Raw genomic sequence first — 17,512 nt, forward strand, 5'->3', positions numbered from 1 at the left:
GCCAGAATTGAATTCAGAAAGATGAGTCTACCTAACTCTAGACCCAACACTGTGTCACCTAGCTGGCCCTGGCAGATACAAGTTGAGGTAAAGAAGACTTACTCACAACTTCCTGTAGTTGTGGATTACTATCCCCTACCGCCACCTTCATTATGTTCTCACATGTGAGAACATCAGGATATCCCTTCCCTTCATCCCACCCCCATGCTGGTAATGGGCTTGTGTAGTTAGTGTGGAATGTGAAGTAGCATGTGAAGAGAACAGTGTTAATAAAGTTGTTGTTGATACTAGTGTCGGGCTTTGAGTGATTCATGATGTGAGTTAGGGAAGAATAGTTAGTTAACACTAATGTTTAGTTAGTTGAGGGAGCTAGGTGGTGTGGGGGATAAGATGCTGGGCCTAGAGTCACTTAACTTCTCTTTGCCTCAGCTCTCTCAACTCTAAAGTGGGGATAACAATAGAACCTACCTCTTGGGGTTGTTGTAAGGATCAGATGAGATAATATTCATAAGGTATTTAGTAAATGCTTATTTCCTCCCTTTCCCTAATTTAAGTGGAAACTGAGTGCTCAGGAAAGAGTAAATTTGTGAGTAAAGTCACAGTGAGGCCAGAATGAAAGCCAGCAGCTTGGCCTGAATTTGTGGGAGTACGGGAAGGAGAGAGGCCCTGAGGCAGAGAGTGTGAGGCTGTACCTTCTTGTGCTTCTTTCCATGGAACAGTATCACTGTTTTGGGAACTATGACAGAAAGCCAGAGCTGATATAGAAAAGGGAATATCTGTTAGGAGCCGTGGGTAAGACAGAGCAAAGGCCAACACAGGACTTAGAACCTGGGAGTAACTGAACTTGAGAATTTGTGTGAATGGATCTGTATCAGGATGGCTCAAATCCAGGTTTTTTGACTCAGTCTGATATTTTTTCCATTGCAATATGTTGGCTCTTATATAAATATTTTAGATTGTTTTCTAACAGTTTGATTATTCTTTTCTCTCTAGCTAAATTCCAAGATCCATAAGGACAGGGACTTGACTTTATACTTTCGCATCCTAATAATAAACAAATAGTAAGTCAAAAAATACTCGATGGAATCATCCACTGGTCAACAGAAATTTCAGTTGGAAGGAACCTCACTAATAAGGTCAAGCCATACTAGACAAGTAAATACCTCAAGTGAAGAACTAATTTTTTTCTATGGCAGGCCACTTCACTTTTTGATAACTTTGATAATAACTGTAATAGTATTAATAATAACGATAGCTAGCACACATGTAATGACTTAAGGTTTACAAAGTGCTTTATAAATATTATCTCCTTTTATCCTCAAAATAATCCTAGAACTTAAATGCTATTATTATCCTTGTTTTACAGAAAGAAAATTGAGGCAGTCAGTAGTTAAATAGCTTGCCCAGCGTTACACATCCAGGCCTGCTTGTCTCTTTCCAACTTCCACCTATTACTCCCAAGACCAAGAAGTGTAAGTCTAAGCTTTCTTCTATTTGATCAGCCATTCAAATACTTGAAAACATTTATCAAGTTTGCCCTCAGTCTTCTCTCCAAAGTGAACACGCTTAGCTCTTCCAATTGATTCTTGTATGGCATTCACCACTGTAAGTCTTTCACCATTCTTGGCTGCCCTCTTCTGTATGCTCCATCCCCTTTCTGAAATTTGGCACCCAAAAGTGAATACAATATTCTGGCTGTTATCTGGCCAACTGACATCAATCCATTAAAAATTTAAAACCTATGGTTTAAGAGTATTTTTTCTTTGACCTTACCTTAGAGTAAATTACACCATGAAATGCACAAATACATTTAAACATAAAGAAGGCAACTCTAAAGTGATGCAAATGGCTTTATTACATAATAACTGTAGATTTTGGTCATCAAATTAGGTAAATCACTATAATTTGTTGTCTTCACATGATGGCAATAATCATCAGATTCACTTTAAGAATGGGTTTCTAAAACAAAACACCCCCTCCCACCAAAAAAACCCCAAAATACCACACACAAACACACACACAAATTTCATTTCCTACATTTTCAAAATGTATTCCTGAGAAAAATCATAGTTTTTTTCAATATTGTAATGCAATACACTAACATGTTCTAAGGAGTACAAAAACGACTGTCTTCCAAAATACAAGTCTTTTGATTACAAAGTTATAGAAAAATACATTAAACACTTTGATATTTTTTCTTTCAATTCAGAATCCTATTTGTAGTTTACCAAAAACAAAAACAACAATGCCCAAATGATACACAAATTACATCAATTTTGAAGCAATATAATCTCAACGTCATCATGGACACCTTGTAAGAGCAGTTCTCCTTCGTAAGTTACAATCTTCCGACGCTTTGCTGCCTTGAGGGTCCCCACCAGGGCTTCAAAGAGGTTGGCACATCTGTCATCCTGGAAAAGCACCCCAAACTTCACACTTAGCTTTCCATCAGCACCTAATCCGTATAAGATAAAGTTATTAGGGAGTTTCTTGACTCCATCTATGATGAATTGATATAATCTTTAACAAGCATCTTCTAATAAGTTTGTCCATGAAATAATATAAAAGTTAATGCAATCCCCTAAGTTTAATTAATTTCCAAATGAGCTTCAAGGAGAATGAATATATACACTCTCCCCTCATCCTCCCCCCAAAACCAAACAAACAAAAACTTCATACTTGCCATATACCAACCAGGACAAGCACTACATAATGTCTTCCAAGAAGGTATTTAAGAAACACAGTGCTTCATACACAGCAAGCACTTAATAAATGATTGTTACTTTGTTATCTTATTTTTATTATTCTTTCACAAAAGTCCTCCTGTGATGCCTCCACCTGGGTGGCAGCGACTCAGGGTCCTCAAAGTCTATGCCAATGGAGCACCAGCAGGTCCTCCTGAGCTGGAAAGTCATAAAGTCAAGCGCCCCACTATCATCCAAGTATTAGTCTCGTTAACTCAGAGTAACTCATATGTCCAGAGGGGCTGGCCACCAGGTGATAATTATTTTTTTGGCCATAATAGTTGATTAAACTAACCAAGAAAAAAAAAAGAGGGGAGTTTCAATGTAGCAGAAGTAACACATTGAAGTAATAAAGTAAAAAGTTATTATCTATAATCATATAATTTGTTTTCATGCCATCTGACTCAAGAATAGAACAAAACATTTAGACACAATTTGACACATTATTAAAAAGTCAAGCCTACAAAGTCGATAAATGTTTTATTAAGTGCCTACTATGTGCCAGACACTGTGCTAAGTACCAGGGTTACAAAGAAAGGCAAAAATAGTTACTGTTCTCAGGGGCTCACAATCTAATGAGGAAGGCAACAGCAAAAAAAACCAAAACAAAACATGCAAACAAGGCATAGACAAAACACACTGGAGATGAAGACACTAATATTAAAGCGATCTGGGAAAGGTTTCTTGCAAAGGGTGTGATTTTGGCTGAAACTTGAGGGAAGATGGATAGAGGTGAGAAAAGAGATAATTCCAGGCATGGCTGATAGCCAGTGAAAAGGCCCATAATGAGTTGATGGGAATATCTCGTATGACAAACAGCAATGAGGCCGAAGTCATTGGATCATAGAGTACGTGGAAGATAGCAAGGTGTAAGAAGGCTGGAGAGAGACGAAAAGGGCCAGATTATGAAGAAGGGCTTTAGAAGTCAGAGGATTTTACATTTTATCCTGGAGTCAATGGGAAGCCACTGGAGTTTATTAAATAAGGTAGTGACATGGTCAGACCCGCATTTTAGGATGATCAGTTTGATAGCCAAGTGGAGGAAGGACTGGAGTGGGGAGATACTTGAGGCAGGGAGGCCAACCAGAATGCTGTTGCAATAGTCCAAACCCAACTACCTAGTTAAGTTAGTTCTGAATCTCATTTCTTCACAAAAACAAAAACCAATTCTCAATTACTCTTCTGTGTGGCACAGAAATGCCAATGATCTTCTAACAAGTATTAGTATAAAGCCTGTGATGAAGACAATACTTGACAGATGTTGTCAAATGCCAGGCTGATGTCGACTGTGCCAAAAACCAGTGAGACACCTTTATATCTTAAAACGTAAGCTCAGCTATGAAATGATGATGTCCATAGTGAAATAAAATATCTTCGGTAAAGTTTTGCCAATAAAACAGACTTTTACCTTTGAGATTTCAGTTAAGATCCTTTGACATAGTTCAGATATCATCTTTATTGGAATGTTCATCTGTTCAAATTACCCTGTGTTCTAACACCGATGGACTACTGCCTTCTCCTCTGCAATGCTCCCTGCAATGCTTCGTTGGTTTACTTGAAAGATGGTCTGAGTTCAAATCCTGCTTTAGACACTAACTAGCTATGTAACTCTGGACAAGTCACTTAACTTCTCAGCCTGTTTCTTCATCTGTATATCACAGGGTTATGGTGAGAATCTAATGAGAAAACATGTACATAGAGCTCTATATAAATTCTAACTATATTGTTAGCTATAGCAGGCAATCTGGTTAAACTTGGCCCATCATTTGCCTGAAGGACTTTTGCCTTAAGTTTATTCCCTCTCCTCAAGCCCCAGAACATCTCCAGTGATGTCAGCTCTCCTGCCATCATCTTCAAATGACCTAGCTTTGTTAAGCACAGCATGGATTTTAAGAAATGCTCCAATTTAAATTGTAACCAATAACAGGTCAGTAGCTTTTCAGTAGCAGAAAAATATTTCATGCTTTAAACATTTTGAGGGCTATTTCAAACTATTCTTACAACTAGGCCAAGGGATAACAAAAATAAAAAAGTGTGCATGCCCAGTTTTCCCATGTAGTACAAAAGCAGTACACTATGACATAAATGTAAAGTCAGATTTTTCAACACAAGTGAATGGAGCCAAGAAACATTACCAAGGGCGCCTGTAGACCTTTATCATGAGAAGAAGCTATATCATGGATCATAGTACTTACAGCTGGAAGGAACCTTAGGGATAGCCTAGTCCAACCCTCTCATTTTACAGATAAGAAAACTGAGGCATAAATTTCCCAAATCACCCAAATAATTATCACCAAAAGGAATACTTAAAACCCGAATCTCCAGACTTCTTTTTCCTCTGATCTTTCCACTTCTATACCATTCTGTCTCCCACCTCAGAGTCCCCCCCAAAAAAACCCACAAAACAAAAAAGTACTACCTAAAAAAGTAGGTAGATATATATACTTGCTTCTCTTTTACTGTGAGGGTAATGTGTCCTGACAGAACCTGGGGAAAATGGGGATGTGGGAGGGGACCAAAAGTGAGACTGAAAATAAGACTCTAAAATACCAAATAGGTTGGTTGATTTTTTTTTCAATAAAACTCTTAGTTTGGGGACAAAAAAAGTTCTTTACCATCTTTTAATTGTGTCCCTTTCTCCATACTTGACTCATTATCGAATATTGACTCATGCTATTTGGCTCACATAACAGGCCTTCCTGTCTCCAAACCTTACCCATAATTTAAGACCCAGCTGAAGTCCCATCTGCTTCATAAAATTTCCCTAACTTCTCTAGTTTCCATTAATATTCTCCCTTCTCAGAATTCCCATTGCATACAGTTTCTCCCTTGATTATTCTCTTGATTGTTTCATGTTGTTGTCTCCCCAATTAGACTACGAGTGTATTCTGTATAGCACCTAACATACTTCTGAGCACATCGTAGGCAGTCAATGTTTACTTTTTGATTTGTTGAATGAGAGATCATTTTCACCTGGTTGGTCACATTTTTACAAACTAGTCAAAAAATGTGTCTATTTTTTTAAAAGGGTTATCTCAATGAGGGTGAGAGGAGGGTTGATCTGTGAATTAAGGGCGAAGTAAATCAACAAGGAGAATAGTGATCAGAGAAGACATAATAAGGGACAATGAATTTCTAATCCAAACAAAGACATTTAATTCTAATCCACTCCAACAAACATTTGTTAAATGCCTAATATGGATAAGGGACAAAGATAAGCAAAAAAAAGCTCTGGACCTCAAGGAATCTACATTGCTTACATTCATGCAGGTGAGGGAGGCGGGGAGCAGATATAGCAGTGGGAGTGGTAGGGAGGTATAGCAGTGGAGGTAGTAATAACAACATGAAAATACGTAAGTATATACATGATAATTTGAAACGGAAGGAGCAAGCACTAACAACTAAAGGGATCGGGAAAGGTTTCCAGTACAATGATCTAAGCCTTGAAGTAAGCTAGAAATCTAAAAGGGAGAAAAAAGGAAGAACTGCAATCCAGGCATGGAAGCTAGCCTATGCCAAAACACAGAGGCAGGAGATGGAGGGCCAAGTTCTCAGGAAAAGCACGTAGGCCTGGATGCCTGGAATATAGAGCATGCAAAGGAAAGTCATGTGCAGTAAGCCTGGAAAGAAAGGCTGGAGCCAGATTGCAAAGGCCTTTAAATGCCAAACAAAGTTTGTATTTTATTTTAGGAAGCCACTGAAGTTTCCTGAGCAGGAGTTTCACAGGGAGATATGCTTTAGAAAGATTATTTTGGCAGTTGGGTGAAATATTGATTGGAGAGAGGAGAGAACGTAAACTGGAGGTTATTGGCAAAAGTTTGGTTAAGAGGTGACGAGGACCTGAAGTAATGGGTTAATATGACTGCTAATGTGAGTAGTGCATAGAGGGAAGTGGATAGGTGTAAGAAATTGTGGAGGCAGAAATGGCAAAAACTAGCTACTGATGATGAGTTTTAGCATTTTGGCATTTCAAAAGATTCTTATTCTTAAGCAAAGCAAATGGTAATAAGAAGAGATAAAGCTACAAAAACAAAAACAACTTTCCCAAGATGCTAATGTATGCTATTTGTGGGTTTATCTCATTTTTTTAAACTTTGGGTTGCATTATCCTAGTTGCTAAGTATTTATATTGCTGTTAGAGTTTTCAAAATGCTTTCCAGTTTCTTGTATAGCTAATCTGAACCAACTGAATACCTGAATTTTCACATATAATGGTAGCTTTCATTGTCACTAAAGAAAAAAGTCCTAATGCTACCAATTTTACATGTCATTATCTTCTGATGAGTGTGTAGCTGAAGGAAATGCAGATTAAAAAAAAATAAACCACAAGAATATGAGGGGAAAATAGCTTATTTTGATTCTATGTATATGAATATGCAGTTATGTAAAACTCAAGAATTCTGAGAAAATGAAGACAATTTAGTATAATTTCAATTTAGGTCTCTCATCATTTAAAATATGTAAAACAACAGCTCAGTTTAGGATAAGAAAGAAATTCAAACACTAGAGCTGACTAAGATTTGGGCCTGACTAGAATTTTCTTGATTTAAGTCAAGCCAGGATGAGGTACATTCATGGTTTTGCTCTCCTGAGAGGATAAAATATATTTTGACCACTCTCATCAGAAAGAGGGCACAGGAATAACATGGCCTCCAGAGAACATTCTGAGGGATAAACGCAGGATGAAGGGACAAGCTGGCTACAGAACCACTAGCTTGGTCTCCTCCAGTTCCTGGATGCCTGCTAGTGCCCTTTCTTCAACTGGAGTTCTAGCCTGCTGTGGAGGATAATAAGAAAGAAATATAACTTTATACCTCTTGTACCCAGGCGCTGCATTTCTTCAACCAAGAGGTTAATTTCATGTTCCACATTCATTGTGGCCTTAAAAGAGAAGGGAGAAAGAAAGGTTGTTAACATTATTAATTTCTATCTTATATAAAATGTGTCTTACCAAACCAAAAAGTAGTTTCCCTCTATAACACTTGGCAATTTTTACTTCCCCTTTCAAAACTTTTGCTTACCTTGGGTTACATGAGTGGTCCTGAGGAAGGTTATGTGTGAACTGACACGAACAATTGAGAAATATGTTATATTCCCAGGGGGTAGTTATCCTTCAGACAAGATAGAGTTTCTCCTGAGACTTCTCAAATTTGACAACACCAACCTACAACTGGAAGGGCACAGGTGGCATTTTCATCATGGCTGCCAACCAAAGGGAAGCATTTCAGGAAACAAAGGTGAATATGGGAGATGACTGGCTTAGTCATGAAAACAGCCTTCAGCAACAGGATCTGGATTTCTGGACCAAGGATTAATACATAGCAATGACAGACTCTTTGCCATTGATAAAGTGAATTTAAAGAATAATATTTCAAAAAAAATTTTTGAAGAAAAGGTTTATTACCCTGAAGTTTTATGGATCTGGTCGAAAGGGATGTAAGCTGAAAATAACAGCTAGCATTAACATAGAACTTTAAGGTTTGCAAAATGATTTACAAATATTATCTTACTTTATCTTCACAATTCTAGAAGGCAGGTACTATTATTATCTTTATTTTGCAGAAGAGAAAACTGACACTGATAGAGATTAAATGATCTGTCAAGCTAGTAAGGGCCTGAAGCTGTATTTCAACTTGGGTTTTCCTTTCTTCGGGTCCAGTGTTCTATCCACTGTACCATCTTGCTGCTTAGGTGAAGGAGAGAATGACCAGCATGTATCTCCCAAGCCAGTAACCAAAGTCAATAACAACTGTGACAAAAGAATATCATCACTAGAGGGGCCTGGTAATCTACTGAAGGCAATGTCCAAGAAAAATCACAATGACAATGACTCATAGTCTCAGATGTTTATACACAATTGCTGAGTATGGACTATATAACAAAGTGAATCCGAGTTCTTAATGCAAGGAAGTAAATTTGACCTGACAGGTATTGCTAAGACCTGCTCAGATGTGTGATATATCTGGAATGTGAGGATGAAAGACTGTGTCTTATTCAAAGGAAACAAAACAGATAAAAGGGCTAAGAGAGTAGTGTTGTGTATCAAGAAGTTATACTCAAATGATAAAATGAACAGCAGGGGAAAACGTGGTAAAAAGAATATCCTGAATTCTACACTTCAAATCACTTTCACATCATCCTCTCTCCTCCTTTGATCCAGTCTCAGAGGAAGAGTTGGCCCTTCTCTTTGCTAATGCCACCTCTTGTACTACTAACTTTGATCCAGTCTCTTTCCTTCACTCCTAGGAACTTGTCCCTTCAATCATCCCATTCCTTGTTCTAATTTTCAGTCTCTACTTATCCAGTGATTACTTCCCTTCTGCTAACAAGTATGCCCAGATCTTCCCCATCATTTAAAACTCTTTTCTTGATCCTACCATCCACTTAAGCTATCAGCCTATATCTCTCCTCCACTTTGCAGCAAAATTGTGTATACTCACTTCCTCTAGTCTAATTTTCTACTAATTTCTCTCAACCCTTTGCAAACCTACTTCAGAACTCAATGAAACTGTTCTCTCCAAGGTTATCAGTGATGCCTCTGTAGCATTTGGTAATGCTGACCATCTTAGATATTTCTTCCTGAGTTTTCATTACACTCCCCTTTCCTAGTTCTCCTCCTACCTGTCATGTTCCTCCTCCTCATACTCCTTGGCATAGATAGCTTTGTAGGACTTTGTCCTGGGTCCTCTTATTTTTCTCTCTTATCTTTCTATTGATGACCTCATCAACTCCCAGAGGTTCAAATATCCTCTCTATGCAGAAGTCTTTCAGATCTATATTTATCTAAATGACCATTCCTACTCTCTTTCCTGATTTCCAGTTCTGAATCATCAACATCTCCAACTGGCAGCTCAAACTCATCATATCCCAAACAGTATTCATGACCTTTCCTCCAAAATTCTCTCTTCTTCCTAAATTTACCATTTCTGTTGGAGGTACAATTCTTAAAGTCACTGAGGCTCACAACATCAGAGTCATCCTTATCACTTTTACTCAACCTGCAAATCAGGTTGCTAATTCGTGTTGATTCTTTCTTCAAAACATCTTTTGTGTCTGTCTTGTCCTCCCCCTTAATTAGCTATCACACCAGTTCAGGCTCCCATCACTTCTTTACCAGATTCCTGTATAGTCTTCTAATTGGTCTCTCTCCTGCCAGTCTCTTCTCTCTCCAATCAATCTTCTGTACACTTGCCAAACTGATATTCCTCAAACACACTTCTGACAATGCCACCTCCCTCCTCAAGAAGCTCAGGTGGCTTCCTCTTGCCTCTGGGATAAAATACAAACTTTTTGTTGTTGTTCAGTCATTTCTGACTCTTCATGACCCCATTTGGGGTTTTCCTGGTAATGATATTGGCATGGTTTGCCATCTCCTTCTCCAGCTCCTTTTACAGATAAGGGAAATGAGCCAAACGGGGTTAAGCGATTTGCTCAGGGTCACACAGCTAGTGTCCGAGGCCAGATTTGAACTCAGAAAGATGAGTTTTCCTGACTTCAGGCCCAGTACTCTATCCATAGCACCACTTAGCTGCCCTAAAAATGACCATTTCCTTCTCCAGTGGATCAAGTCAAACAAAGGTTAAGTAACTTGCCTAAAGGCACAGAGCTATTAAATGTCTAAGGCTGGATTTGAATTCAGTTCTTCCTGACTCCAGGTCTTGAATTCTATCCACTGAGCCACCTAGCTGCTACTCTAACTTTTAAAGCCCTTCATAGTCAGACTCCAGCCCAATTGTCCTATACATCAGTCCCTTTGCACATTATATTCTAGCTAAATTGGCCTACTTGCTACTCCCCATACATCTCTGTGCGTTTACACAGGCTGTTGCACATGCCTGGAATGTACTCCTTTCTCACCTGTCTCAAAGAATCTCTAGCTTCCTTTAAAGCTACCTCCTACAAGAAGCTTATCCTTACCGGTCCTGTTTCCTGATGACTTCCTTTAAAAATTACAATGTGATTGTACTCTCCCATCCCCAGCTCTGACTCTGAAACCAACTGATATTAGATGTTTGAGGCAGCATTTTCACTGGTTATCCCTCATGCCTGGAATTCTCTCCCTCCTCCTCTCTACTGGCTTCCCCAGCTTCCTTCAGGTCCTAGACAAATCCCATCATTCACAAGAAGGCTTTACTAATCCCCACTAACACTGGTGCTTTCCCTCAGAGATGACCTCCAGCTTAATCTGTCTCTGTCTTATTTGTACACAGTTGCCTTTAGTCTGTGAGCTTCTTAAAAGCAGAGACTTTTTTTTTACCTTTCTTTGTATCCCTGGCACAATGCTCGCGAGGCACATAGTAACTGCTTAATAAGTGTTTGCTCATTTGTATGTGTACTTTGTGTACAATATATATACTATGTGTACAATAATTTGTATGTGTACTTGTTTAGATAAGTAGCATGTCACAGGAGTTAGAGAACTGGGACCAGGACTTGGGGCCAGAAACACCTTGGTTCAATTTGATACATACTGACCATGTGACCCTGGGCAAGTCCCTTAACCTCTCAGTACTTTAGGCAACTCTGTAAGACTCTAAATATCAGAGAAAGTACCAGGATGTATTGATAGAGGATGAAGTGAAATTACAGGCCCCATATCTAACTCAATAACCTAAATTGTCTACCTGTTGTACTTACTTTTTAGTGGAAATGTTGTTTTCTGAGTGAAGAATAAGCTTCTTGAGGGTATTAGTATCCTCTAAGTCACCACAGTTTGCAAGATTAGCATCAAAATAAATTCTTCATTCTTACGCCTAATTGTCAAATCTCACATCTCCCTTAACAATTGTCTCCCTTAACAATTCTCCTACATATCCCCTTTTCTCCACTCAGAGATATCAAAATGGTTCAAGCTGAATCATTAGTTATGGTCGTAGTAAAAATCATGGAGAAGAGGTATTATATATGTGGAAAAACGCAAATGTGCCAATTTAAAAAAAAAAAAGTAAAGAAGGTATATTCTTCACACTATAGCCCAGTGAGTTTGACTTGGTTTCCTAAAAAATTCTAGAATGTGCTACTAAAATGATTATTTCAAACATTTTGGAAGGGAAATAGATTATAAGATCTAGAAATGGAAAGGGGATTTGGGTGTTATCTAGCCTAACCTCCACGTTTTAGACATAAAAAACTGAGGCCCAGATAAGGCCCAAGGTTATACAGGTGGTAAATAATGCAGGACCAACATTCAAATACAGGTGTTCTAAAAGAATATATTGAACTCATTTCCTTTTTTGATGGGGCAACCAGACTTATCTATTAGTGGGATAACGCAGATAAAATTTAACCATATTTCAGCAAAGCATTTGAGAAAAGCTCTCATGATATCCAATGAGGGAGAAAAAAAGATAAGATGTAAACAGATACAACAAAGATATAAACAAGTACAAACAAAAAATAAACAGGAAAAATTGGAGATCATCTCAGAGGGAAGGCACTAGCATTGAGGGGAATTGGGAAGTTTCCCTGTAGAAGGTGGCATTTTAACAGGGACCTGAAGGAAGCCAGGAGGCAGAGATGAGGAAGAAGAGCACTCCGGCCATGAGAGACAGCACAGAGTTGGGAGATGTCTTGCTCAAGGAATAGCAAGGAGGCCATTGTCAATTGATTGCAGAGTATAATGTGAGTGGGGGCTAAGGAGAAGGTAAGGTTTAAGAAGACTGGAAAGGAGGGGGCACATTATGAAGCATTTTGAATGTCAAACTGAAGATGTCTTCAACTTTACAATGGATGGAAAGGACTAGCTGTTCTTTCCAGTCTTACTCATATCCGTGGATATCTCTTAGCCTCAGCAAAAAACATGAGTCAGTCAATCAACAAGCATCTATTAAGTGTTTACTACGTGCCAGGAACTGTTCTAAGTGTTAGTGACACAAAATAAAAGCAAAATCAATCCCTGCCCTTAAGAAGCTCACATTCTTAATTTTTTATTTTATTTTTATTTTCAGTTTCAAATTCTCTCCCTCCCCTAACTCCCTCTCCTCCCTCTCCCGAGCACTGAGAAGGCAAGAAATGTGATCCTCATTATATATATGAAGTCATACAAAATATATTTAAGCATTAGCCATGTTTCAGGGGGGAAGGAAAATTAAGAAAGGGGAAGAAAATTTGCTACAATCTGCATTCTGAGACCATCAGTTCCCTGGCTGGAAGTAGATAGCATTTTACATCATTAGTCTTTTGGAGTTGTATATTATTGTATCGATCAGAATTACTGAATTTTCATAGCTGATTATCTTTACAATAATACTGTTATGGTATAGATTGTCCTGGTTCTACTCACTTAATTTATATGAGTTCATGTAAGTCTTCCCAGGTTTTCCTGAAACCATCCCCTTCTCATTTCTTACAAGAACACTAGTATTCTATCACATTCATATGCCATAATTTGTTCAGCCATTCCCCAGTAGATAGCTATCTCCCTCAATTTTCCAGCTCTTTACCATCACAAAAAAGCTGCTATATTTTTGTACATATGGGTACTTTTCTTTTTTTCTTTGATAGCTTACATTCTAATGAGGAAGACAAAATGCATCTTACATAAATAGGTATGTGCAAGAAACATAAAGACTAGATGGAAAGTATGTGAATACCAACAGTGGTTTTGTGGTTTTTCTCGAAATGTCCTTAAATCTATTCTCAGACTGAGGATTTTTTTCCCTACAGGTATCCTTTGTCAAAATACTAAGCTCTAAAAATAAAACAATGAAAATAATCTAAATAAGGGATGTGTACTAGAGGTGCATGAAATGGAACAGTCGGATAATTTATCCTGGAAGGATGGATTTGGAGTCAAAAAATTCAGATTCTGGGAAGACTTAATGAACTCATGCAAATGAAAGTGAGCAGAACCAGGAGAACATTGTACATAGTAACAGCAACATGAAGGATGATCAACTGCGAAAGACATAGCTATTCTGATCAAGATAATGATGCAAGACCATTCCAAAAGACTCATGATGAAAAATGCTGTTCACCTCCAGAGAGAGAACTGATGAACTCTGAATGCAGACTGAAGCATAGTCTTTTTAGCTTTCTTTATTTTTCTCCTTTTATTGTCTGTTTTCTTTTGCAACATGGTTGATATGGAAGTGTTTTACATGACTTGACATGTATAAATGATATTAAATTACTTCCCTTCTCAAGGAGGGGTGGAGAGCGGGAGAGTATTTGGTACTCAAAATTTTTAAAAATGAATGTGAAAAATATTTTTGCATGTAATTGAGAAATAGGTAATGAAAGAAACAAAATACATATATTGAAAAAAACCAGGATCAAATTCTGACTGCCATGCCTTTCCCTGTGTCTGGAATGCATTTCTTCCTCAAAGTCTCTGGTTTTCTTCAAGGCTTGGCTCAAGCACTTTATCTTAAACAAAGCCTTTCCTGATTCCTCTGGTTAGCAGTGCTGTCTACCACTTTCTTTAATTATCTATCATGTATGTGCTTTATCTGTTTGTATTATGCATCCCCTTGGTCAAATGTAAGCTCTCTAAGGGCAAAGATTTTACATTTTATCTTTAGGTACACAGCACAATGCCTGGTATAGGCATAAATGCTTGTTGGATTGGACTGGATTGTAAGTCAATTAAACTTTTACAAGCCCAGTTTTCCTCACATTTAAAATAAGGGGATTGGGAGAGCAAATACATTCTTCCTTCCTCTAGGTAAAAATGCACTATTACATATGCCATCAGGGACATGTCTGTCAGTTTTGTTTAACTGTTTTTCTTTGTTACAAGGGAGGGGGATCTCTGGTGGGGGTGGGGTATTTTGGGGAAGTGATATTGATATAAAAGATGCCCATATCATTTTTAAAGGAAAATAAAATGAGGGAGTTGAACAAGATGCTCTCTAATGCACCTTCCAGCTCTAAATCCTATGATTCTAATATCATAACATGTTTTATCCTTTAATTCAAAGGATAAAAAGGCTTATCACATACAAGTCAGCTTCATTATTTCGAGTCACACCTCCTATTTCCTGTCTCAATACTGGATTTCAACTGTGAAAATAAAGTAAGGCAGCAAGCTGATTGTGTACAATGCCCTCCAACTCCTAACTCTAATCTAAGGTGGCACCCTTTCAGAGTACTTAAAAATTCTGGTTCTCTCCCTCTCCTGCCTCTGCCTCAGACTGCATGAGTCAGCTGACCAACTGATCTAAGGACTTACTTGCCTTGACAGCTCTCGGTAAGCAGCACCAGAACTATTCACTGTCATGGAGAGGCTGAAACAGTAATGGGTACCTTAGTAATATGTATAAATAGGTATATCACAAATATACAGGTTTAAAATACATAAGAAAAAGAGTATAACATTTGAATCATAGAGAGACGGGAGAGGGTGGGGGGTATGTGGGAGGAAAAATCCAAGCACTTTCTTTGTGCTCTGTTCTACTAGCTTAGCACAGTGCCTACCTAGCACATAGTAGGAACTTAATAAATGTTGATTGATTGATACTATGCAGCCAAGGTTCTTCAAATTTTTAGCATCCTAATATTACTGCCACTCTGAGTGTGATATGACTAGCATTTAAGTCACTATGTTTGAATTAAGGCTTTCTTTTTCCACAAGGCCACTGTTAGAATGCAGATGTTACCTGGGAAAGGTTAATATATTATTAATCAATACCATCTTGAGAAATTAATTTACCAGATTAGCTAACCAATTACTTAGCAGCAACCAGAGAAGATGACAGAAGACAGTTAAGTTTTGATAGGACAGAAGGGAGGGGGAAAGATCATAAGCATGATGCTACTGGTTTGGGTGGGTCCAGATGGGCCATCATGAGATGAGGGTGACCTAGAGGCAGCATAAGGGCCCACGACACCACGGCAGAGAGATCTGACCTTTCTTCTGAGTTCCAGACATGAATTTCCAACTGTACTCAGGTCCCCTCTACCTTTCTGTCTCACAGGCACCTCAAGCTTATGTTAGGTGATGCAATGGTTAGAGCTCTAAACCTGGAGTCAGGAAGACCTGAGTTCATATCTAGATTCAGACACTTAATGACTGTGACCCTAGGCAAGTCATTCAACCCTCGTCTCTGTTTCCTCATCTGTAAAATACAGGTTATAATAACACCTACTTCCCAAAGTTATGAGGATAAAATGAGACATTATTTGAAAAATGCTTGGCAAACCTTGAAGCACTATATAAATACTAGCTGTTACCACTGCTGTTGTTATCATGTTCCCAAATGAGCTCTTTACCTTCACTGTAAACCTGTTTCTCCTTCTGACTTCACTACTTCAGTCAGTGGCAACCCCATTCCCTTCAGTCTCCCACATTCAAAAACCTATTGCCTTTCACTCTTCCTTCTCCCTCACCTCTCAGAGTCTATTATTTACCAAGTCTTGTAGAGTCTATCTCCACAATACCTTTTACATTCACTCCCTCCTATTTATATTGCTATTTTGTTATTGTTTAGTTGATTAGTCATGTCTGACTCTTTGTGACCTCATTCGGGGTTTTCTTGACAAAGACACTGGGGCGGTTTGCCATTTTCTTCTCCAACTCATTCTACAGATGAGAAGACCGAGGCAAACATGGTTAAGTGACTTGTCCAGGGTCACACAGCCAGTAAATGTCGGGAGGCCAGGCCACATTTGAACTCAGGTCTCTTGACTCCTGGATCCACACTCTATCCATCCAGCCACCTAGCTGCCCTATTTCCACTGTCACCACCACAATGTAAATCCACAAATCTCCAAACAGACCTTCTCATCTTTATTGTCTCCCTACCCCTCCTAATCCATTCTTCAGACTGCTGCCACATTTATTTTCCCTTGATTTTATCAAGACTTCGCTCAAAAATCTTTAATGTCTACAGAATAAAATGTAAACTCCTTTCTTTGCCTGGCCCCCAAGGCCCTTCACAATCGGATTTCTGCCCTGCTATTCTAGCATTATTTCATGCTACTCCCCTCTAGGCATTCTGAACTCTAGCTTGAATGGAGTATTCTTGGTCCCCTGACCATGCTTTGCACTTACCTATGTTTAATGTCTTTGCACATACAATTCGCTATGTTTGAAATGTCCTCTCTCCCCATCTTTACCTGATGGAGTCCTACCTACCCTTGAAAGCCCAACTCAAAAGCAACCTTCGCCTCTATTAGTGAAAAACTTTTCCTCCTTAGATCATTATAGAGTACTTTGTTTTGCATGCACTGACCACATTGTGTATTAAAATGTTCTCTGTAAACAGGAAGGAAGGAGGGAATAAGCATTTATACAGTGCCTATTATGTGCAAGGCACTGTGCCAAGCACTTTTACAAATATTTCATTTGATCCTCACAACAACCATGAAAGGTAGGTGCTATTATCATCCCCATTTTTACAGGTGAGGATATTGAGGCAATAAGAAATTAATTGACTTCCCCAGGGTCACATAGCCACAAACGTCTAAGGTTGAATTTGAATTCCTGATACCAAACCCAGCACTCTAACCAAGGTACCACCAGTTGCTTCAATGTGTATGTTTTTTATGCTTCTACTAGACTGTAATCTTTATGAGACTGAGGACTTAGCTAAACTTTGCATGTCCCAGGACCTACCACAGTGCTCTGTATACAACAGGCAACAGGGTTTCTTTTTTTAAATCTCATTATTATCAATACTTTTTTTCCTTAATAGTATTTTAATTTTTTTCCAATTACATGTAAAGACAGTTTTCAACATTCAGTTTTGTAAAATTTTGAGTTCCAAATTCTTCTCCCTCCCTCCCTTCCTTCCCCCCTCCCCAAGACAGCAAGCAATCTGATATAG

General features: G+C 38.5%; 1 protein-coding gene across 1 annotated transcript in view; it reads right to left on the reverse strand.

The window, feature by feature from the left end:
* Nucleotides 1–1,832: 1,832 nt before the first annotated feature.
* The window catches only part of ABRACL (ABRA C-terminal like), a 40,617-nt gene continuing 24,937 nt past the window's right edge, over nucleotides 1,833–17,512 (reverse strand). Inside the window, exons 2-3 of the mRNA XM_036767897.1 lie at nucleotides 7,559–7,625; nucleotides 1,833–2,455 (exon numbers count right to left, since the gene is read on the reverse strand). Coding sequence (XP_036623792.1) covers nucleotides 2,271–2,455; nucleotides 7,559–7,619 — 246 coding nt within the window. The 5' untranslated portion in view covers nucleotides 7,620–7,625 and the 3' untranslated portion in view covers nucleotides 1,833–2,270. The remainder of the gene's footprint in view (nucleotides 2,456–7,558; nucleotides 7,626–17,512) is intronic.

This window comes from Trichosurus vulpecula, chromosome 7, assembly GCF_011100635.1.
Source record: "Trichosurus vulpecula isolate mTriVul1 chromosome 7, mTriVul1.pri, whole genome shotgun sequence".
Lineage (NCBI taxonomy): Eukaryota > Metazoa > Chordata > Mammalia > Diprotodontia > Phalangeridae > Trichosurus > Trichosurus vulpecula.